Here is a 23475-nt window from a genome sequence, read left to right as displayed (position 1 = left end):
ACAGTCGCCACGGCCCCTTGCCGCTTCTGTCCCCGCCCCCTGCCTAGGACGCCCCGCCCCTCGGCCGCCCTCCTAGCGGCCGCTGCGGCCCGTAGGGATTTAGCGGGTCGCTTCCCAAGATGGCGTACGTGCAGAAGGCGGCTGCGCTAGCCGCAGGTGAATACCTCGCGCCGTCGGAGGTTGTCGTGGGGCGGGGCGCGTGAGACTGGAAGCCAGGGGACTGGGGGAGGCCACTGGGTGGCCAGAGCGACTAGATCTAATGAGTTCTGTCCCCGAAGTCGCGTTCCGCAGCCTTGGTCAGCACCTGGGCAGAAGGTACCTTCCATGAACGCCTCCGCTCAGCACCGGGATTGCCTGATTGTAGGCAAGTCTCGCTGCTACCCCGGGAGTAGCGTGGTTGACGTTGCTGCCTTTTTAATGTGTGCCAGAGGCGAGGGAACTTGCCCAGCGCGTCAAGCGAGGCAGGGGGCAGGGACAGAAGTAAATGAAAGTAAATGGATGAGAGATGGCGTTATTTTACCTCGCACCATGAGAGAGACTGGGGAGAAACTAGAAAGGAGAGCAAGTCCTGTAAAAGAAACTTAAGCCGATCTCCAAGCATGTCCAGTGTCCTGTTGAGAACGCTGGAAGGTCAGTGGTTTAAAGAATACCAAAACAGTGGTTTTTTCCACCTGCAACCCTTACTGGAATAAACACAAATTACTCATTACAAGGTTCAGAGTAATGCATTTCTGCTGCATCTTTCTGAAATGAAGGCAGAGATCCTAAAACTAAAGAGTTGTGAGTTCCTGCCAATTAGAGGACAATCTGAAATAAAAAAAAAATCTTTAAAAAGTTAGCTTGATTGTGGTAATCATTTCATAATTTATGTGTATATCAAAACAGCACATTGTACACCTTAATATATATGATTTCTATTTGTCATATCTCAAAGCTGGAAAAATACCTCTTAAAAGTTGCTATAAGTCAAAGGACAAAATACAAGAGTTCAATTCACAGCCAACTTTTCAGGAACACATATTTTTGTTAAATATAAGTATCTATTTCATTTTAACCCCTTTATTTCATGTTCCCCACCCAGTTTGCTTGGTCTACAGAATATTATCCACTGATTTCTTAATACTAGGATCATTCCTTTATTTATTTTTGAGGTAAAATTCACATAACAAAATAACCCTTTAAAAATGTATGATTTAGCAGCATTTATTACATTGTATTGTGCAACCATCTCCTTTATCTAGTTCAAAACATTTTCATCACCCCAAAAATAAAACCCCCATTCCCTCTATCCCCTGGAAACCACTATTCTGCTATCTGTCTCTATGGATTTACCTATTCTAGATATTTTATATAAATGGCATCATACAATATATGACCTTTTATATCTAGCTTCTGTCATTTAACATAATGTTTTCAATGTGCATCCATGTTGTAGTATGTCAGTACTTCTTATCCAGATAATATTCTATTGTATAGATGTGAATAATATTTCATTGTTTGGCTATTAGAAATACTGCTGCTATGAGCATTAGTGTATAAGTTTTTGTTGGAATTCATATTTTCAATTATTTTGGGTACTTAGGAGTGGAATTGCTGGATCAAATTATAATTCTATATTTAACTTTTTGAGAAACTGCTGAATTGCTCCATGGTAGCTGCACCATTTTACATTCTCAGCAGCAATGTACAAGTGTTCCAGTTTCTCCACATCCACATCAACACTTGTTATTTTTTATTTTCACAGTTATGGCCATCTTGTTGGGTGTGAAGAAGTATCTCACTGTGGTTTTGATTTGCTTTTTTCTAATGACTGTTGTAAGATATTGTAAGACATTGAGTATCTTACAATATGTGATTGTTGGCCGTTTTTATATCCTTATTCCTTCATTTTAAAGAAGCAGAATTATTGAATTCTCACAGCTGTCACTATTTTTTTTTGTACTCTATTCCTAGAATGTATACTTCAGGAACCAAATAAATCCAATAAAAGCAACATTTCCTTTCTCAAGACAGTTCACATCTCAAGAGATAAGATAAACCTGTATAACCTCAAAGTCTTAATTTTTACAATATATAAAAAATGCTGTTATCTTTCTGTCTTTTTAACACATGAAAGAGATTTTGTTTTCTATTAAAAAGAATAAGAACCATTCATTCTAGTAACCTGTTTCCTCTTACACTTAGAACCAAATGATAAGTATATTATGGAGAGAGAGAGACTACAGTGAGGCTTCCTGTAACATGAGTTTCTTGGCCTTCTTTTTAAGTGACAGGTTTTGAAATACCCCTAAAACTGACATGAGATATAAAACTTCATCTTCACTTACATAACCTGTAATTTGTTTTTGACATTTCTATGTGTCCCTTTGCTGTTACCACAACACCTACAAGGGCACTTCTACCAGTCCATATCTTGTAGAAATAACCCTGGCAGAATGAATTCAGAAACACCTGAACTTATTATTTGACATACTCTTAAATTTCACAGACAAAACAACTTCTTCATGTACATATTACCCTAGCATTCACTGACCCTATTTATATTACTCTTTGATATAAATACATTCTGTATTGAACTTTCATTGCAAATAGTACTTGCAATAGACAGGCAAAGAAAGAAGGGAAGAGCATCTTAAATCATTTTGTTGTTAGCGTTTTTATAATTTATTATCACCATATCCTCATGAGATAGTTTCTTGGTCTCCACCAATAACCCTGCATGCCATTTATCTAGCAAGCAATCGTTTTATGTCATTAACAATAAGAATGATTTAATTTATTGTGTACCTACTATTTATGTCTGGCATTATTTTATGCTTTTTACACCAACTATATAATCTTTACATCAAAATAGCAAGTTAGATATGTAGTGGGTGGTAACAGTATTTTTAAAAAATTGAAATGGAAAATATCAGAGCATCTAGTAAGGATTAAGTATTCTTATGAAATTTAGTTTCAGTTTTACATTTATGTACATGTGTACTGGGTTGGAATACACTTAGATTTCATAATATGATGAGTCCATAGAATTGGGCTATATTAACTTACTGGTAATAAGAACCTTTGGGTATTTCAGTAATCAATAATATAGACGGGGCAGAGCAGAAGACTATCTAATGCTGAATTTTGTCTTCTGAACATCAGGTTTATGGTCTTCAAAATAGTGTCACTTTAATTTCCTTGTTATTAAAAATTTCAGTTAGAGTAATTTGTTGTTGTTGTTGTTAGCTGAAGGTCTGTAATTCTAAATACTGTTTGAAGTGTTTTTCATTCAGAGCTAACTAACAACCTGTTGTTTAAAATAGATGTTCTTGGGCTGGTCACAGTGGCTCATGCCTGTAATCCCAGCACTTTAGGAGACTGAAGTGGAAAGATTGCTTCAGGCTAGGAGTTCAGGACCAGCCTGGGCAACGTGGAGAGGCGCCATCTCTACAAAAAATTTTAAAAACTAGCAGACATGGAGGCATACTCCTATAGTCCCAGCTACTTGGGATGCTGAGGTGGAGGAGTGATTGAACCTAGGAGTTCAAGGCTGCTGTGAACTGTGATTGCACCACTGAACTCCAGCCTGGGTGACAGAGAGAGACCCTGTCTCTAAAAGTAAAATATGTGCTCTTCATTTTGCTATTTCTTACCTTTTTATTAAATGATGTGGTTTTATAAGATTATGTTTACACCTCATCCATGTATATAATTTTCCTTCTGGGAGGAATCTGACTCTTCAAGTCCAGTGTTTTGGGGAATGGGGAAGCAGAGTAATACATGGAAAGATGACCTTGAAACCTTTAGTTGCTGAATGAAAGGGGATTTCTTCACATTCAGAAGCAGTTCTGTCTCTAATGATTCAAAATTATAAAAAGAAATAAAAATTTGGTTGCAGGAAATCCTCCTAAGTTAAATACCTCTTGATCTTTGCTTGTTTTTCTCCCCAAAATTAGATGTTTTCTATAGTTGATAATCATTCAAATAAAATATACGTTAAAAAGTGCTGTATGGTTATGACTTTAATGAACTTACTACAGAATATAAGATAAAAATTAAGTATAGAGAGGGAAGAAAATTGCTTGCTCCTATCATTAAATGTTTGTTGTTTCACTATTACATTCAAACTTTCCCCTGTGAAATGCAGAGAATAGCAGCTATCCTTTGTTACTTGTAAATACAAATTATTCTGAAAATATCATTCTTCTAAATCTAGTTGAAGCGCAGAATTAGCTCTTTAATTTCAGACAGTTATTTAAATGGGCAGAGCAGCATGAGTAATCGTGACTTAAGTTTTTCTATTTATCTCCAGATTTAATTTCAGTAATTAAGGTATATAAATAATGAATTTTTGTATGTATTATTTGTTTCATTTTTAAAATTCAATTTAGAAGTGCATTAATTCTTTAAAGAAGCATATTAATGGCTGTTCAATTTTTCAGGACTTTTTTCCAGACTCCAAAGTCCAGTTCCAACACTAAGAGCTTTTTTCACGTCACAACCCTTGCATCAAGTGGCAGATCCTGTGTGGAACTTGGGTAGACTAAATCATGTAGCCATAGCAGTGCCAGATTTGGAAAAGGCTGCAACATTTTATAAGAATGTACTGGGGGCCCGGGTAAGTGAGGCGGTCCCTCTTCCCGAACATGGAGTATCTGTTGTTTTTGTCAACCTGGGAAACACCAAGATCGAACTGCTTCATCCATTGGGAAGTGACAGTCCAATTGCAGGTTTTCTGCAGAAAAACAAGACTGGAGGAATGCATCATATCTGCATTGAGGTATTTTAATTATTTTAATGCTTGGTATTTTATATCTCTCTTTTACAAAGTATCTTGTACCTTTTAAGACTATGTATGGTTACTGTCATCAGAAACTTTTCTTAAGTTTTTTAAGTGGAATGATATTAGTCCTGCTGAAAGTTGGATCCATAGATATATTATCTTTCCTTCTAGAAAACTGTAAAAAAATAATATTAATATATTTTATTGAAGTCTGGATTTAATAGCCACTATAAAGGCCACCAAAGTTAGCCAAAGCATAATTTAGAGCTTTGTTCTAGGATTTATTGATCATATATGACCTCCCATGTAATAGAAGTACAACTGCTTTCACTATCACAAGCAATTAGGAGAAACAAGTGAAAAGACTTTATGAAGTAAGAATTTCCATATGTATGCTAAGTATTCTTATAGTTATTTTTCTCCTTAAAATTCTAATAACTTTTTCCTTATTACAAAAGCAATACATTTTCAGTTTACTAACTGGTTTTAAGATCTTCTGTATTACATCTGCTAATAATTACCCCAAAACACGAACAAATGTTAGACAAGAACATTGTCTTGTGAGAGCATTTATCTATAGATGTTCATGTTCAGATAACTGACTTTTATTTTTTATTTATTTATTTTTTTTGGAAAGAAAGGTGATGCTGACAGATAACTGACTTTTAGAATGTCAGCAATGGCAATTAAGCTTCAATTTAAATTAATTTGATAAGACAGTTCTTTTGATATTAGGAATGACATAATTGTTAGGCCAAATTCCTAATCCAAAAGAGAGGTGGGTTGATTCTAGAGTGAATTCAAGAACCTATTTAGTTTGTTACTGCAAATATGTATAATAACCTACAATGTGTACTCTATTAAGTACTTGGAATTCAGCAATGAATAAGACATAGACCATGTCCACAATGAGGATGAGGGACAGATATAGGCAAGTACAGTATACCATAATAAGTGGAATTGATATATGTGTCTTCTCAGCACAAATGAGGGAGAGATTGATGGCTTCTGGCTAGTTGAGTTGCTGAAAAGACCTCACAGAGCATGAGTTACAATGAATGTGAAGGAATTCCCTAGGTGAATGAGAGGAAAAGGTATTCCAGACAGAAGAAGTATAATAGCATGTGGAAAGGCATAGAGTTATCATAACAACTAACACTTATTGAGTCCTCCAGCAGTAGGTATACAAAGTACTCAACACACATTATTCTCTTTCATTTCCATAGCTATCTTCTAAGGGCACTGTTAATCCCATTTGACAGATAAGGAAACTAAGACTGAGAGTAGTTAACTTGTGCTCAATCGTATTAGTATAGTAATAGGTGGCAAGGCTGGGATTGAAACCCAGGTTTGTTCTGATTCTGGGGTCTGCACTCTTAGCCATGACACCAATTGCTTTGATTATATTAATTGAGTTTAAAATTTGAGGTGGGAGAGCTACAAGAAATTAAGCAGGGAACTGACCAAGGCCTAATATCAGCCTTTATTCCATTTTTAGGAGGTTACTTTTGGCTGCAGGTCTTTATCAGTGGAGCTGATAAAGGGTTTTTCTAACAGCCCCCCACCCACCCCCAGAATGAGGACCTTTGAATCTACTCTTCTCTCCCACACTGCACTGTCTGTTCTACATCAAGAGAGCCTATGCCTTCAAAGGAAGCCAGCTATGTAAGTTAGAAGTTCAGTTAAGTAAAGAACAGTGGAAGTTCAGTAATATAATGGCAAATTCAAAAGTAGATATTAAAAGGGGGAAATGAAAATGTATGTGAGTATAAAATGAAGATAGGTAATAAGAGAAATTATGAAAGGAGGTAAGTTAGTTAGTTACTATTTTAGTATTTAGTATGACACCCCCAATCATCATTTCTTGTCCTCACAAAAAATTAAGTGGCTTAATAGATAGACTTTTTCTGTTCTCATTCTAAAAGTGAACTGTCAGGCTGATGTGGCCGCTCTGCAACCCATAACACATGACTTAGAGGGTGCTCCAGGCATCACCATTTACTAGCCAGAGGGAAGGGAAGGTGGAGAGAGAATACAGGGCAAGTGTCTTTAAGGAGATAATCTAGACCAGGGGTGGAGACCCTGCAGCTTTAAGGCCACATGTGGCCTTCTAGGTCCTTAAATGCAGGCTTTTGACTGAATCCAGATTTTATAGAACAAATTTTTTAATTTTTATTAATACATTTTCTTCATCTTTTGTATCGTTTATTTTTAAAATGAATGTATTTAAAATACCAAAGAATAAAATAAGTTTCAACAAAATAATTCTCCCAAATTGACTGACAATTAGAACATTACTAAGCCATAAGGGCTAAATTGATGGCTGCTACTACACTCATGATTTAGTTCTAACTTCCCCTGCATGACTGGTGTCACTACCACATGAGGCTGGTTGGGGAGAGTTTATGGGGGTCCAGTATGCCACTCTGTTATCAGCTTTGGATGAATCAACTGATACTACTGACTTGGCACAGGTTTTATACTTAATTTGGGTCACAACAGAAGATTTTCTTTGCTAGCAAAGAATTATTCACTTTGGTTACTCTTGGGAACAGAACATGGGAATGGATATCTTTAACAACTTTCAAGATAAATGTCATGAAGTTGGACTGAATTTGGTAAATTTAATGAATTCATGTACAGACAGTGCATCTTCCATAACAAGAAAACATGAAGAGTTTATTGCCCAGATAAAAAAAAGTGTTAACAGATCTAGATGTTCTCATTTCTTTTTATTGTATTTTGCATCAGCAAAATCTCTCTGCTAAAGCTACTATTGTGACACTTTGCAACAAGTTATAAGTATTGTTAACTATATTCATGCAAATGCAACACAACATCATCAGTTTCATAAGGTGCTAAAGTTGAAAAATGAGGTATTCATTGTGAATTTGCTGTATCATTCTAAAGTATGTTGGCTATCACAAGAACAGATGTTAGCCAAAATGTTATCTCTGTGAGGACAGAAAGTTAAATTTTTTGAAGAACAGACTCAGCAATTTGAATTATATTGAAAGAATATTTCTATAGGAATGCAGTATTTCTGTGTGATGTCGTGTCAAATCAAAACGACTTTCTTTGCAAGGTAAAACTAAGTCTATATATGATATGTGGCAAAAAAAATCCAAGCATTTTGAAAAAAGCTATCTTTCTTCAAAACAGTTCTTCAAAAGGAAATTTCAGATGAACATTTTTCCTAGTTAGCAAAGGTCATTGATGGGCAGGATGATATATGGGAATCATTTGAAGAATACACAGCGGTTATAAATGTACTAACTGGAGAATACAATGAAAGTTTCACTGACTTTGAGAATTGTGACATCACTCAAATTAGCATTTCATCCTCATCTAATTGACATCACCAAGGCACCTAAAGAACTACAGATGGGATTGATTGACATCTAAGAAGAGGTCATTTTAAAGTCGTTGTTTGATGCTAAGAAAAATCCAACTGAAATATGGAAAAATGCATTAGAATACCCACATCTTCAGCAACATATCCAAAAAAATGCTTTCTTGCTTTTCAACCACTTATTGTTGTGATTCTACATTCTCCTACCCAATCCAAATCATGACACCCTTAAGGTCACAAATGACTGATACCCCTATAGAGCAGTGGTCCCCAACCATTTTGGCACCAGGGACCAGTTTCATGGAAGACAATTTTTCTGCAGACCAGGGTGTGAGGTATGGTTTCAGGATGATTCAAGCACATTGAATTGATTGTGCAGTCAGACCTCTCTGTTGACGATAATCTGTATTTGCAGCCGCTCCCCAGTGCTAGCATCACCACCTTAGCTCCACCTCAGATCATCAGGCATTAGAGTCTCATAAGGAGCACACAACCTAGATCCCTGGCATGTGCAATTTACAGAAGAGTTTGGGCTCCTATGAGAATCGAATGCTGCAGCTGATCTGATGGGAAGCGGAGCTTATTTGGTGATGCGAGTGATGGGGAGCAGCTGTACATACAGACAAAATTTCGCTTGCTTGCCCACCACTCACCTCCTGCTCTGTGGCCTGGTTCCTAACAGGCCACAGACCAGTAATGGTCTGCGGCCTGGGTGTTGTGGACCACAGCTCTAGAGATTAGCTGAAACTGTGGACCTCCATGCTGCAACCAAATATTCAAATGTTTTCCAACAAAAAGGAGACACAACAAAGTCATTAAAAGGTTAGTTAACTTTAAAATTAACAATTAGTCTTCATTTTTTGAAATCATTAAGTATATAGTAGTTAGATTTTTATAAAATAATGTACATTTTTAAGTATTAAGTGTATTTAATTGGAGTTTTTTTAATGTAGCCTCATTTGATTATAGCGAAATTAATGTAGCCTTCCAACATGAAAAGGTTCCCCACACCTGATCTAGACATTATGTGTATCCCTTCTGTTCTTATCCCATTGGTCTTAGCTTAGTCACATGGCACACTTCTTTGCAAGGGAGGCTGGGGAATGTAGTCTGTAGCTAGGTGATTATGTGCCTTGCTAAAATTTGGGACTTTCTGTAATTAAGAGGAAGAGGTACTTGAGGGTACTTGAGGCCATCAGTAGGTGCCATACTTGGTGATTTTTGAAAGGTGATGTTGCTAAGTGAGCATGGTACTCCATCTGAATGTAGATAGGCTGCAAGATGGAAACATTTGAGACCTACTCTTCTTTCTTCCCCTGATGTGGCTGTGAGATGATGATGTCACAAGATGGAAGGGGCCTGGTTCCCCGACTCAGCAGATGGAGCAAAATTTCTTGCCTATCCTTGAATAGGAAATACATTTTTGGTGAACAAAACTGCTGAGATTTCAGGTTTAGTTATTTTACCACAGTATAACAGAATTGTATTCTGGCTAATACAATTTGGATCTGAAATGGCCTTCCTGAAGGACAGAAAGTGATAGAGCTTATCAGAAAAATCATTTCACTGGTCATTGTTTCAGTTACTATTGCCATGAAATACATTGTCCCAAACTCCATAGTATTAAACAACCACTGTTTCATTTTGCTCAAGATTTTGTGGGTTAGGAATTTGGAGAGGGCTCTGCTGGCGGTTTGCTTGGAATTTCTCATGTGGTTACAGTTAGATGGTGGCTGCAGCTGCAGTCATCTGAAGGCTTGACTGGGCTGGACGTCTCAGATACCTTACTCACATGGCTGGTAGTTGATGCTGGCCTGCAGTGGGGAGCTCAGCGGGGCCTTCTACTGGAGCACCTACTGAGACCTCATCAGACTGCAAGCTAAGGGGTAGTTCTAAGGCTAGCTGGGCTTCTTACTTGGCATTTGGCTTCTCCCAGAGGAAGTGTCCCAAGAGCCAGGCAGGACTGCATGGCTTTTTCTGACCTATCCTCAGAAGCAGCACTTCTGCTGTGGTCTACTGGGGGTCATAAACAAGCCTTCAGGGCAGGCCAGATGTGAGAGGAGAGGACTTAGATCCTGCTTCTTGATGGGAGGAGTAGCAAAGAATATGTGGATACATTTTAAAGGTGCTACAGCCATCAATACATTAATATGTTCTAACCAAAAGGAAAATGAAGAAAATGTGAAATTATAGAATGACTCGATTTTCAAATTGCCGGGAGTGGGGACCAGCAGCATTCTGACATGCAAACAGAAGCCAACCTATCCAGCCTTTGTAAATATAAGGAGACTCCAGTGATTGGTACTTGGTAAGGTAGAAAGCTGATAAACATTACATACACAAAAACCACCTAATTCAGATTTTTCTGTTTTGAGGGTACGCAACATTCAGAAATGTATCTTCTGATAATGCTCATAATTCTTCTTTAGCTTTATGGTTCACTGACAGTTTTTTTAAATGCCATCCCTTCTTTTAAAATGGTAAATCCACCATCAGAGAATTGACTTTCTTCTCTATAATTATCACAAGGGTACTTTCAGTTCTTTTTCACTGGGATCTCATAAACCTTTGATTTAGTAATGTGTCTGTCTGGGCATGCTCCATAGCTTTTCATTGACTCAATAAAGATTTTTGACAAAATGTTCTTTTTCTCAAACATGGATTACTATCTTGCTAGTTAACAATTTCCTGACAAGGTTGAATTTTGGTTTCCATTTTCTCTTCTGAGGTTTGCTCAGATTTATTATGTCTTTGCCTTTCACCAAAGGAAGTTTAAAAGCTATCTTGCGCAGTCTCTTGTCTTATTTGCATGTGGACTGAATTGCCTGCTCTTTTCCTGCACACTCGTACTTGTGCTACCAGTGCCTGCTTCCTGAGATGGCAACACTGGATGCATGTCCCTGCCTTCTGCATGCCACTTCATGAGGAGGTTGGTTCTGGTATTGATTAGAGTTAGCCATGCTTTCACTAGATAACTTACCCAGACAGCAAAGGGCCACTGGAAATTTTTACTTATTCATGAAATTCGTACTGAGGTTGTAAAAATATTTAATTACTTCCATGATGGTTGGTACACAGCTGCTGCTCTGTATCTCCTAAGTAACATCCCCCTTCCAGAAGGACACTTCCCTCGGATCCCTCAGATACCTCTCCCCACCACATTTCTATTTGATTGGTGTAATTGTCTGTACTTTCCTGGTTATTAAGTATTTTTGGTATCACTGTACAAAGTTCTAGGGATATGTAGCTGAACAAAGTAGAAAGTCCCTGTCCTCTTGGAGTTTGCTTGTTGCTTCATTTGTTTACATATGCCCCACATTTTCCAAAAGAATTAGAAGTGACTGATTAAAACACAGCCTATAAGATACAAAAGGTTAAACGTGAGTAATAGTAAGTTGGAACAAAGAAGAAATATAACGCAAGATTAGCACACACACTCGTTCTGCCAAATACAGTCCTATGAAGTATAATGACATGTCCATCAACAATAGACTGCAAGTATAATGGTGGTCCCATAAATTATAACACCATATTTTTACTGTATATTTTCTATCTTAAGGTATGTTTAGAAACACATTATGTTACAGTTGCCTGCAGTATTTAGTACAGTAACATGCTGTATATGTTTGTAGCCTAGGAGCTGATAGGCTATACCATACAGCCTGGGTGTGCAGTAGCCTGTACCATCTAGGTACATTTTATGATGTTTGCACAATGACAAAATTAATGACACATTTCTCAGAACATATCCCATCATTATGCAAACACATGGCTACATTGCCTTCTACTTACCAAAACAAAAAGGAAAATAAACAGTATTAAGAGTAATTGTGCTATAGATAGAAGTGTGATAAAAAAAAAAAAGTAATTGTGGCCCCTTCTCCTTTCCCTTCCTGAAGACTTTAAGTAGGGCAGAGCAAAATAATTGTCCATGTTGGTGGGGAGGACCAGAGTAGCCCGAAGCAGGGTGTTGGGGCCAAGTGGGGTAAGGCGGATATCCACGAGTGACAGCTGCCTACCATGGGAAAGCTGGGCACTGAGAAGGGTCCCCATGCATGGGGAGGTCCAGTGCAGGGTGTCACGGTTTGAGCGGGGGGGGGGGTTGTACCCAGAGAGGCAGCCTGATTTGGGGTGTCAGAGTGAGGAGGGCATAAGCATGGGAAGCCCTCCTACCTGGGACTAAATGCTTATGTCCCCCCACCCCCCAAATTCATATGTTGAAAGCCTAACCCCCATGTGATAGAGGGTTGGGGCCTTTGGGGGGTGATTTTCAAAAGGACAGAGCCCTCATAAATGGGATTAATGCCATTATAAAAGAAACCTCAGAGAGATCCCTTGCTCCTTCCATTGTCTGTGAACCCAGAAGATCTCACCAGAGATCAAATCTGCCTGTGCCTTGATCTTGGATTTCCCAGCCTCCAGAACCATGACAAATTTCTGTTGTTTATGGTATCTTGTTATGGTAGCCCAAATGGACTAAGACACAGTTCAATGCAGGGAGTATAAGCGCCTTGGAAGGGCAAGGGCATATCAACACTGTGTGTGTGTGTGTGTGTGTGTGTGTGTGTGTGTGTGTGTGTGTGTGTGTGTAGAGGGTGCCAAGGATGGAGAGTCAGGGCTGGTCATGTGAGGATTACATCATTGCAGGGGAAGATGGTGACTAATGTGGGGAGGTATGTGTGTGTGTGTGTGTGTGTGTGTGTGTGTGTGTGTGTGTGTGTGTGTGTAGAGGATGCCCAGGATGGAGAGTCAGGGCTGGTTATGTGAGGATTACATCATTGCAAGGGAAGATGGTGACTAACGTGGGGAGTTAAAGTCCAGTGGGATAAGGTGGGTTTCTTCACATGGAGTATCCTGATGTGGGGAGCCGGGGCCTGAGCAGGGCGAGGCAGATGTCCACATGGAGTCAGGGCAGCTATTAGGGGTCAGGGCCAAACAGGGTAAAAAGAGTGTGTGCCCACTGGGATACTTCTCTGCAGGATGTTGGGGCCCAAGCAAAGTGAAGAGGGCTGTGGTACAAGGAGGTGGCCCAACCCAAGGCAGGTAAGGAGGCCTCTATGCAGGGAGTGGTTTGGCCTGGCACAGTGTGTGGGAGCTCAGATGGAGTGGGCATGGGCTGCCTTCACACAGGTGGAGAAAGCAGCCCAATGTGCTGGAACACACATGGGGTGAAGAGTGCAGCGCTGAGGGAGGGGTTGCAGAGTGATAGGATTGGTTATGTAGAGGTTTAATCAGATGAGGAAGTGTAGTAACAATAATGAGAGCCAGGCTTTCCAGTGGCAGACCAGGGCATTACAAGTACAGAAAGGATATAGGAATACATCAGAGACATTGCAGGTTCTGCTCCAGAATAAAGTGGATATTGCAATAAAACAAGTCACACAATTTGTTTTGTTTCCCAGTGCATATAAAATTATGTTTACACTATCTTGTCTCTTAAGTGTGTAGTAGTATTATGTCTAAAAAAAGTACCCTATCTTAATTTGAAAATACTTTCTAATAAATGCTAAGAGTCATCTGAGCCTTCTGTTCATCATAATCTTTTTGCTGGTGGAGGCTCTTGCCTGGATGTTGATGGCTGATGACTGATCAGGGTGGTGGTTGCTGTAGGTTGGAGTGCTTGTGGCAATTTTTGAGTGAGACAACAGTGAGTTTGCCTCATTGATCGATTTGATTCTTCCTTTCATGAAAGATTTCTCTGTAGCACGTGATGCTGTTTGATAACATTTTATCCACATTAGCACTTCTTTCAAAACTGGAGTCGATCCTTTCAAACCCTGCTGCTGCTTTATTAACTAAGTTTATGTAATATGCTAAATCTTTTATTGTCATTTCAACAGTGTTCACAGTTTCTTCACCAGGAACAGATTCCAACTCAAGAAACCACTTTCTTTGCTCATCCATAAGAAGCAACTCTTCATCCATTTAAGTTTTATCATGAGATTACAGCAATTCAGTTACATCTTCACTTCCCATTCTAGTTTTCTTGCTGTTTCCACCACATTTGCAATTACTTCCTCTGCTTAAGTCTTGAACCCCTCAAAGTCATTCATGAAGGTTGGAATCAACTTTTCCAACACCCTGTTAATGTTGCTGTTTTACCTCTTCCCATGAATCACACATGAATGTTCTTATTGGCATCTGGACTCGTGAATCCTTTTGAGCAAGTTTTTAATTTTCTTTGCCAAATCCATCAGAGGAATCACTATCTATGGCAGCTATAGCCTTACAAAATGTTTTTCTTAAATAATAATAATACTTGAATAAGTCAAAATTACTCCTTGATCGATAGGCTACAGAATGGATGTGTTTAGCAGGCATTAAAACAACATCAATTTCCTTGTACATCTCCATCAGAGCTCTTGAGTGACCAGGTACATTGTCAATGAGCATTAATCATTAATATTTTGAAAGGAATTTTTCAGCAGTAGGTCTCAACAGTGGGCTTTAAATATTCAGTAAACCATGCTATAAACAGATGTGCTATCATCCAGGCTTTATTGTTCCATTTATAGAGTACAGGTAGAGTAGATTTATCATAATACTTAAGGACCCTAGGATTTTTGGAATGGTAAATGAGCATTGGCTTCAACTTAAAGTCACCACTCCGTAATGGGAGTCAGTCTGTCCGTTGAAGCTTTGAAGCCAGGCGTTGACTTCTTTTTAGATATGAAAGTCCTAGGTAGTATCTTCTTCCCATAGAAGGCTGTTTTATCCACATGAAAAATCTGTTGCCTAGTGTAGCCACCTTCATCAGTTATCTTAGCTAGATCTTTGGATAACTTGATACAGCTTCTACATCATCACTTGCTACTTCACTTTGCACTTTTATGTTATAGAGATGGCTTCTTTCCTTAAACCACATGAACCAATCTCTGCTTGTTTCAAACTTTTCTTCTGTCTTCCTCACCTCTCTCAGCCTTCATAGAATTGAGGAAAGTTCTGGACTTGCTGTGTATTAGGCTTTGGTTTAAGGGAATGTTGTGGTTGGTTTGATCTTCTATTCACGCCACTAAAACTTCTCCTTATGAGCAATAAAGCTGTTTCACTTTCTAATCACTTCCGTGTTCAGTGGAGTAGTACTTTTAACATCCTTCAAGAACTTTTCCTTTGTATTCACCACTTGGCTCTGTTTAGGGCAAAAGACCTAGTTTTCAGCCTGTCTTAGCTTTTGATATGCCTGTTTACTAAGCTTAATCATTTATGGCTTTTGATTTATAGTGAGAGGTGTGTGACTCTTCCTTACACTTGTACACTTCAAGGCCATTGAAGGGTTATTATTTGGCCTAATTTCAATATTGTTGAGTCTCAGGGAATGAGGAGGCCTGAAGAGATGGAGAGAGATGGGAACAGCCAGTCCATGGAGCATCAGAACACACACATTTATCAATTAAGTTTGTGCCTTACATGGGCACAATTTGTGGCATCCCAAAACAATTATGATAGTAGCATCAAAGATCACTGATCACAGATCCCTGTAACAGATATAATGGTAAGAAAAAGTTTGAAATATTGCAAGAATTATCAAAATGTGACACAGAGACATGAAGTGAGCACATGTTATTGGAAACATGGCACCAATAGACTTGTTGAATGCAGGGTTGCAGCAGACCTTCAATTTATAAAAAAAAACAGTATTTGTGAAGCACAATAAAGTGAAGTGCAATAAAATAGCTATGCTTAGATTAGATTTGATTTAGAGATAATCCTTACTATTGTGGGCTGAGGGGGATAAGCACATTAGAAAAACATTTAAGGCCTGGCGTGGTGGCTCACACCTGTAATCCTAGCACTCTAAGAGGCCAAGGTGGACGGATTGCTCAAGGTCAGGAGTTCAAAACCAGCCAGAGCAAGAGTGAGACCCCGTCTCTACTAAAAATAGAAAGAATTTAATTGGCCAACTAAAAATATATACAAAAAATTAGCTGGGCATGGTGGCGCATGCCTATAGTCCCAGCTACTTGGGAGGCTGAGAGAGGAGGATCTCTTGAGCCCAGGAGTTTGAGGTTGCTGTGAGCTAAACTGACGCCATGGCACTCTAGCCTGGGCAACAAAGTGAGACTCTGTCTCAAAAAAATAAAATAAAATAAATTAATTAATTAATTAAATAAAAGAAAAACATTTAAAAAGTATAATAGAAAAAAGGTAAAGAAATGCAGCAGTTGTAGCAGTTTTTTTCTTTTTTTTTTAGATTTTTCTCTTTTATTTTTGAGACAGTCTCACTTTGTTGCCCAGGCTAGGCTAGAGTGAGTGCTGTGGCGTCAGCCTAGCTCACAGCAACCTCAAACTCCTGGGCTCAAGCAATCCTACTGCCTCAGCCTCCCGAGTAGCTGGGACTACAGGCATGCGCCACCATGCCCAGCTAATTTTTTGTATATATTTTTAGTTGGCCAATTAATTTCTTTCTATTTTTAGTAGAGACGGGGTCTCGCTCTTGCTCAGGCTGGTTTCAACCTCCTGACCTTGAGCAATCCACCCCGCCTCGGCCTCCCAGAGTGCTAGGATTACAGGCGCACTCAAGATCGGCCTAACAGTTTTATTTTCTGAATGATCACATAATAGATGACTTATTTTCTTATTTACCTTTTTGTACATTTTATAGGCCTTTTTTCATTCCTTATGAAAGAAAAATTATGTAACTTTAAAAAGCTGGTGAGGTAACTTATTTACTGCATGCTAGGGCATGTCCTTCAATCAAGAAAGAAAATTCTCCTTTTTAAAAAATTTCATTCCCATTTTGGCTTTATAGTAAACTCTAGGGAATTATTTTTTGTTTTTATATTTTACTATCAACTATTGAAAATTCAGTGGAGACCAGCATTTGAGAAATGTTCCACATGCCCCCTATCAGACTATATAGCAAATACAGAAGCTTAGGTAACATGTACTCTTCTGAAGTAATTCCCAAGAAGCCATAGGAACCCTCTGAACTGCGTGCAAAGTGAGAACAGTGTTAGGTTTGCGTAATTGACTTAATTTGTGGCTTTGGGGGAAGAAACAATTGAAATATAAATATTTAATCCAGACGTTTCATTTTTACTGTCATTTACAACAATTTAAGGATTGAATTCATTTATTATTGATATCAACACCATTACAATTTTATATAACATAAAAGCCTATTCTTGTTACATCAGCCAAAAGGCCAGGCATTATTAAAAGGAGTACAATATTGAGTCTTCATAAAATCTGGTCACTGAGAAATTACACACCTTAAGGTTAAAAGATGTTATTTAGCCCAACTCTTTGCCTTCAAACAAACAAGATTGCATTGCCATTTCAGATGGGGCAGCTGAGGACCAAAGAGGACATAAGATTTACCTGAAGAATCTGGATTCTGATTTTGACAATCGAAACATTTATTGGATCACTGTTACTCTTAATTTACAAATGACAGGGAGAAATGAACATAAACTCTCAGACACAGATACACATCAAAAAATAAAAAGCAAGAAGTTGAAGTGAAAAGTGAACAGCCCAGATTTTCACTAATGGTACTCAAGGCCTTACAGAGCTATATCATGCACAACTATAATTGTTTGAAAGACTATAAAAGCAGTTTTAAAAGACCATAAAAAACCATTTTTTTAGATTGGTTATTATCAACTATGTTATTTCTGTTACTTAGAAGGACAGGCTTAATTTCCCAAATCAAATTGCTTTGCATTTCTTACAACTATTGCATCTATTTTCAACGCAGAAAATTAAGACATTTTTATTTCATTCTTTTTATTGCTGCCAAACAAAACATTAGGAGTACTCCTAAGAAATTGTAAATTTTATAGTAACACTAACAGAAGGATGAATATGGTACAAGATCATTAAAATCAAAGTTAAGTGATAGAAATAGTAACAGAAATAGAAATAGATGCTAGTACAATGTCAATTAGGTATTTTTCAAAATATAATTTATTAAATCTTGCAAGTGTTTCTTGGCTTAGAAGTATTTCTTGGATTAAGGGATACTAAATATTGGGATGCAACATCAGAATTGTAGATATTTGTACTAGGATAGAATGTTCCATAAATGAAAATATTCATGATCATATGTAGAATAGGGAGTTACCAAAAGGGTAATATGAAAAAGGTCATATTATGAAAATGTTAAAACATATGAGAAGTAGGAAAAAATCATTTCATGAACTCCCATACTCCCATCACCCAGGTTCAACAGTTTTTAAGATCTTGCCACCCTTGCTTCATATATCTTTTTTTACCTTTGTTAAACTTTTAAAGTAATTGACAATGTGTCATTTTTCCCTTATTCAATTTGTGTCTCTATGAAATAATCAAAATTATATTAACACATCAACCAAAATTAAAGGTAAATTTTTTGGTACCATCTATGCATAGTTCATAAATCAGATTTCCCAGATTGATTTACAGATATCTTTTTATAGTTGATTTGTTCTAATCAGGACCCAAACAGGGTCCACTCATTGCAAATGGTGGTTAATCTCTTAAGACTTTTTAAAAAAATTGTTAACATTAGTAGCATATGGTACATTTATCACAATTAATGACCCATTATTGATTCGTTGTTATTAGCTAAAGTCTATACTTTATTCAGATTTCCTTCGTTTTTACCAAATGTCCTTTTTCTGTTCCAAGATCCCATCCAGGATTTCACATCACATGTAGTCATCATATCTCCTTAGTCTCCTCTTGCTTGTGACAGTTTCTCATACTTTCCTTGTTTTTGATGATCTTGACACTTCTGAGGATTACTGATCAGTTACTTGGTAAACTGAAAATACAGATTTATCTGACATTTTTCTCATCATTAGACTAGGGCTGTTGATTTGGGGAAGGAAGACCACAAAGGTAAAGTACCATTCTCATCATATCAAAGATACATACTATCAACATGACTTATTACTGTTGATATTAACCTTGATACCCTAGCTGAAGAGGTGTTGTCAGGTTTCTCCACTATAAAGTTACTTTTCTTTTCTTCCTTCTCCATACTATACTCTTTGGAAGAAAATCATTATGTGAGGCCCACACTTAGGGAATAGCAAGTTATATTAGTATGGACTTGTGGATTTTTTTTTTATACCTTGGCTTATAAGCTAATACTACTTTATTTTGTTCCTCAAATTGTTCTAGCTTTGGCCATTAGGAGCTCTTTCAGTTGTTAATATGACCCTTTGACATTCCCCCATAATTTTTTTTTTTTTTTTTTTTTTTGAGCACGTCCTTACTTTCTGGCTATGCAAGATGCTCCAGACTCATCTGCTCTATTCCTCGCCCCAGCCATGGAACTAGTCATTTCTCCAAAGATTGTGGTTCCAGTTATTATAGAATGGTATTAGAAACCAAGAAATATCTATAAATATTTCTATATGTAACCATGTAGAGTTAATAAGATGTCATACTCATAAATGCATGAGTTCATACCAGTGTCTGCAACTCTAATTCATTACCACATGGACCACTCTAGCCTTCTCCCTTGCTTGTCCTTATACCTCCTCATTTCAACAATGAGAAACTTTGCTCCCACCATCCATTTACTTAATTTTTCAGTTTCTGTATGCCAGTGTAGTGGTTGTGTTAGTTTCATAGGACTGCTCTAATAAATTACCACAAACTTCATGGCTTAAAGCAACAGAAATATACCTTCTCACAGTTCTAGAAGCTAGAAGTCCAAAATCAAGAGGTAAAAAATATGGGAGAAGAAAGAAAACAGAGCAGAGCATAAGACAGCTGTAAGACATGATCAAAACTTCTAGCAGAGTATAGTTGTAGTCCCAGAAAGGGAAGAGAGACAAAATAGAACAGAGTCAATAATTGAAAAAATAGTTAACAAGGACATTACCAATCTGGTGTAAGACATCAACATATAGATTTAAGCCGCTCAGCAACCCTAGTAGAACAGAGAGAAATAAAACCACACCTCAGCACACCATAGACAAGCTGAAAACTAGAGATGAAGAGAAAATATTAAAGGCAGAAAAAAAAGGCATGGTAATTACAGAATGACAATGTAATGCCTTCTTTTTAGGTGTGCTGACCAAAAAAAGAAAAAACACCCTGCCAATTTAGAATTCTAATTCCAGGCAAGATGGTAAAACAGAGACCAATTTATTTTCCTGCCTGAAGCAAACAATCTAGACAAAATTTTGAAACAGTAGTTTTCTGGCATTGTACATCAGGCAGCCCTGGACATTGTTCCTGAGAGAGGGGAAATAAACCAAAGATTAGCCCTACAATTCCCCAGTTTACAGCTGAAGAGTTACCAGGCTGCGGTGAAGGCAGGGGGAATGCACAGGGAGCTTAGCAGTCTCTCTGAGCTGAGCATAGGAGTGGGGAGTCTGAGGAGGCCACGGTGAGAGTTCACTGAAGTCCTGGAAAGGGGCGAGCTGTGCGGAGTGTGCTCCAGAGGCCTGCAGTCCCTCTCGTGCCTGCATCGGGTATTGAGTAGTGCATGCATGGTAGGGAACTACCTGAGGCTGGGAGCAGAACCTCTTGAAAGGATTAGAGGGAACAATCCTCACACAGAAATGGGAATAGTTCTTACCAGTCATGATGGGAAAACCTTGTAATTCATGGGACATTGCATAGAGTACTTAGGAGGGCTTTGCCTTTGTAGTGAGGAAAATTAGTGTTCCTGTACCACCTAACAAAGCAGAACAAAGCTCGAGAATATTGATAGGGAAAAAATAAGATAAAATTGACAATGTCTGACATTAGCTAGGACTAATTTACCTCGCTAGGGATGATTCGGTGGGCAGGGCCACTCGAGCTTGTGGTGCGTTTTCTCTTCTGAAAAAGATGAGAATAGACCAGCTACGGTACAAGATAGCATGGAATGAACCATGGTCATAAACTGGGCGTGCCTTTGATATATCCATGAGGTTTAAAAAGAAATATTATCAGGAATACAAGTAGAACATACACCATATGAAGAAATCATAGTTTATTTATGGTAACATTTAGTATCCTCATCAGTTGTTTGATAAGTTTTAGAATCCAATATATAACCCTTGGCTCTTTTGAAATAAGATTATATAAATATTAAGATTAGTTAGATCTGTATTGTGGGTACATGGGTGTTATACTGTTCTCTGTGCTTTATGTTTGGAATGCTAGTAGATCATTAAACTCTAGGGTGATATGACTGCCTAGGAATATGGGCACTCATACCTCTTTATCCATTCACAAGGCTCCCAGGATAAGAGGCTGACTTTCCAAGATAGAGGAGGATCACTCCTCCATCAAGTATGTAGAGACACATTTGCTCCTTTCCTAGACTGCCCATAAGTGTGAAGAAATCAGAGAGTTGCAAAATTATAAAAGTTTGAATTTTTTTGAATGGAGAATAACATTTTGATGGCAGTTTAATAGTGATTTTCATGTATATCAAGTTTTAATCTCAATGGTAACAACCAGGAGGTTTGGCAGGGGGAGATTTGGGGATAAATGAAACACTCAAATTTGCTAAGTACCTACTGTGTGCCATAAACTGTACTAATAGCTTGTATCTGTTATCTCATTTTAATCTGTAGTCAATTTATATAATAGGCCTTATTTCCCTGTTATAGATGAAGAACTCAAGGGTCTTAGGAAAAAACAATTTGCTTGATACCACCAACAGTACTGCCAGAAGAAACTAATAAGGTGTAACACATGATTTATGAAGCATTTACTAATGGTGAAAACTCTTAAGCATTATGGTTGGTCACCTAGAAAAATTTAGCAACTTTTTAAACTTTTCTGGAAATTTTAGACTTTTTTTTGTGATGGTTTATGAATGATCCTGCCTAAAGGCACAGGTGCATGGTCCTGCATGAATGTTCCGTTTTTTCTAAGTCTTAAGGCACTATCATTTGGCATTTTTATGATCTCAAATGTGCTCTTGTTTATTTCCTTTTCTTAAGGTGAATAATATAAATGCAGCTGTGATGGATTTGAAAAAAAAGAACGTCCGTTGCTTAAGTGAAGAGGCCAAAATAGGAGCACATGGAAAACCAGTGATTTTTCTCCATCCTAAAGACTGTGGGGGAGTCCTTGTGGAACTGGAACAAGCTTGATTTATATTTGCAAGAAACTAAGTTAATTGACCTGAAAAGGCCTATCAAACACTATCAAAATGTACTATAGCCTTGAGTCCTTCACTGCTTTCATCACTTAAAAGTGATTTGGAGAAAACCTTGATTATCAAAATACTTAAGGAATGTTATTAAAATCATATTCATAGAAATAAATGATTCCTATTCTAAAATGGGGTGATTGAGTACAGTATGTTAGCTGTGTAATGGGGGTGTGTGTGTTTGTATGTGTGTGGGGGGGGTGGGATGCATACACAAAGGAGTTATGAAAGTACACTTGTCACTTGCATCCCTGCGTATTTAGGACAAAACTGTTTTAAAGCTATTTTGGAACAAGCTTTTTAGACTAAACTGTTTAAGGTCAGGGAGTTTGATCTCAAATTTTTCTCTTCAGGAATAACTCATGGTCACAAGTTCCTTAGGGGTGAGGTGTTTTGGATTCTACTGCTAGATGTATAAATAGGACATTTTGTGGAAATCTTTGTGCATGATCTATTGTATGCATAAATAGCTGAATTTTTTTAATCAGTAGTAATTTATAAAGTTATGTATCACTTAGATGCTAGAACACCACAACAAGTCCTAGGGCAATATACAGAATGAATAAAAACCCACTATCAAGAAGCTTATGGTTCAGTTGGGAAAAGTACTACACGAAGCAAATGTAAATACTTACAAAATGACATATGAATAAGTTAAAAAGGAAAGGAAAGAGGATATAGGTCTCAGAGGATGAGCTTAGAGACATATCAGATTTTTGGTCAGACTCTCAAATACATTAGAAACAAGTATCAAATGAATTTCAAGGATCACAGTTGGATATATGTGTGGAATGCATAATGTATGGGAAAGTTGTAAATTTAAGTCTGGATGATTGGATGTTGAGTAAATGAGTAGATGTGTAGACACTGAGTTTATTATTATGGAAGGCAAGTATAATATCCAGTTTTAAAATTAGATTTTAAAAGTTAATTTAAAAGTTATTTAACAGTTAAAAGCAAAAGTTACAACATTGTCTGATGTGTTACTCAATCTATGTAGAGGTAATATTAAAGATAGCCATATCATGGAGGGAACAGTAAAAGGGACTTAAATGGTGGTTAAATATCCACATTTCACTTGCAGTGGTAAGTGTTGATACTATCAGACTACAATAGACTGCATATGTGTATTGCAATACCTAGGGTAACCACTGAAAAATACATGTAAAGAGATACACTCAAAAACATAGGTAAATCAAAATGGAATACCCAAATAACTCACTCAAAGACAGGTAAGAGAAAATGGGAAGAACAAACCAGAAAACA

General features: G+C 37.7%; 1 protein-coding gene across 2 annotated transcripts; it reads left to right on the top strand.

Moving 5' to 3' along the window:
* Nucleotides 1-19: 19 nt before the first annotated feature.
* Nucleotides 20-22339, top strand: MCEE (methylmalonyl-CoA epimerase). Of its 2 annotated transcripts, none has more exons than XM_012764615.3 (3): nt 20-156; nt 4425-4762; nt 21998-22339. In XM_012764615.3, exons 1-3 carry the CDS (start codon nt 120-122, stop codon nt 22148-22150), a joined length of 528 nt encoding a protein of 175 aa, XP_012620069.1. In that variant the 5' UTR covers nt 20-119; the 3' UTR covers nt 22151-22339. The 2 variants fall into 2 exon arrangements, with proteins under 2 accessions (XP_012620069.1, XP_012620067.1); XM_012764613.3 differs by lacking the exon at nt 20-156 and adding an exon at nt 201-630.
* The last annotated feature ends 1136 nt before the right edge of the window (nt 22340-23475 follow it).

The sequence above is a fragment of the Microcebus murinus genome, chromosome 7, assembly GCF_040939455.1.
Source record: "Microcebus murinus isolate Inina chromosome 7, M.murinus_Inina_mat1.0, whole genome shotgun sequence".
NCBI classification, from domain to species: domain Eukaryota; kingdom Metazoa; phylum Chordata; class Mammalia; order Primates; family Cheirogaleidae; genus Microcebus; species Microcebus murinus.
This window is presented reverse-complemented; position numbering and strand designations above follow the sequence as displayed.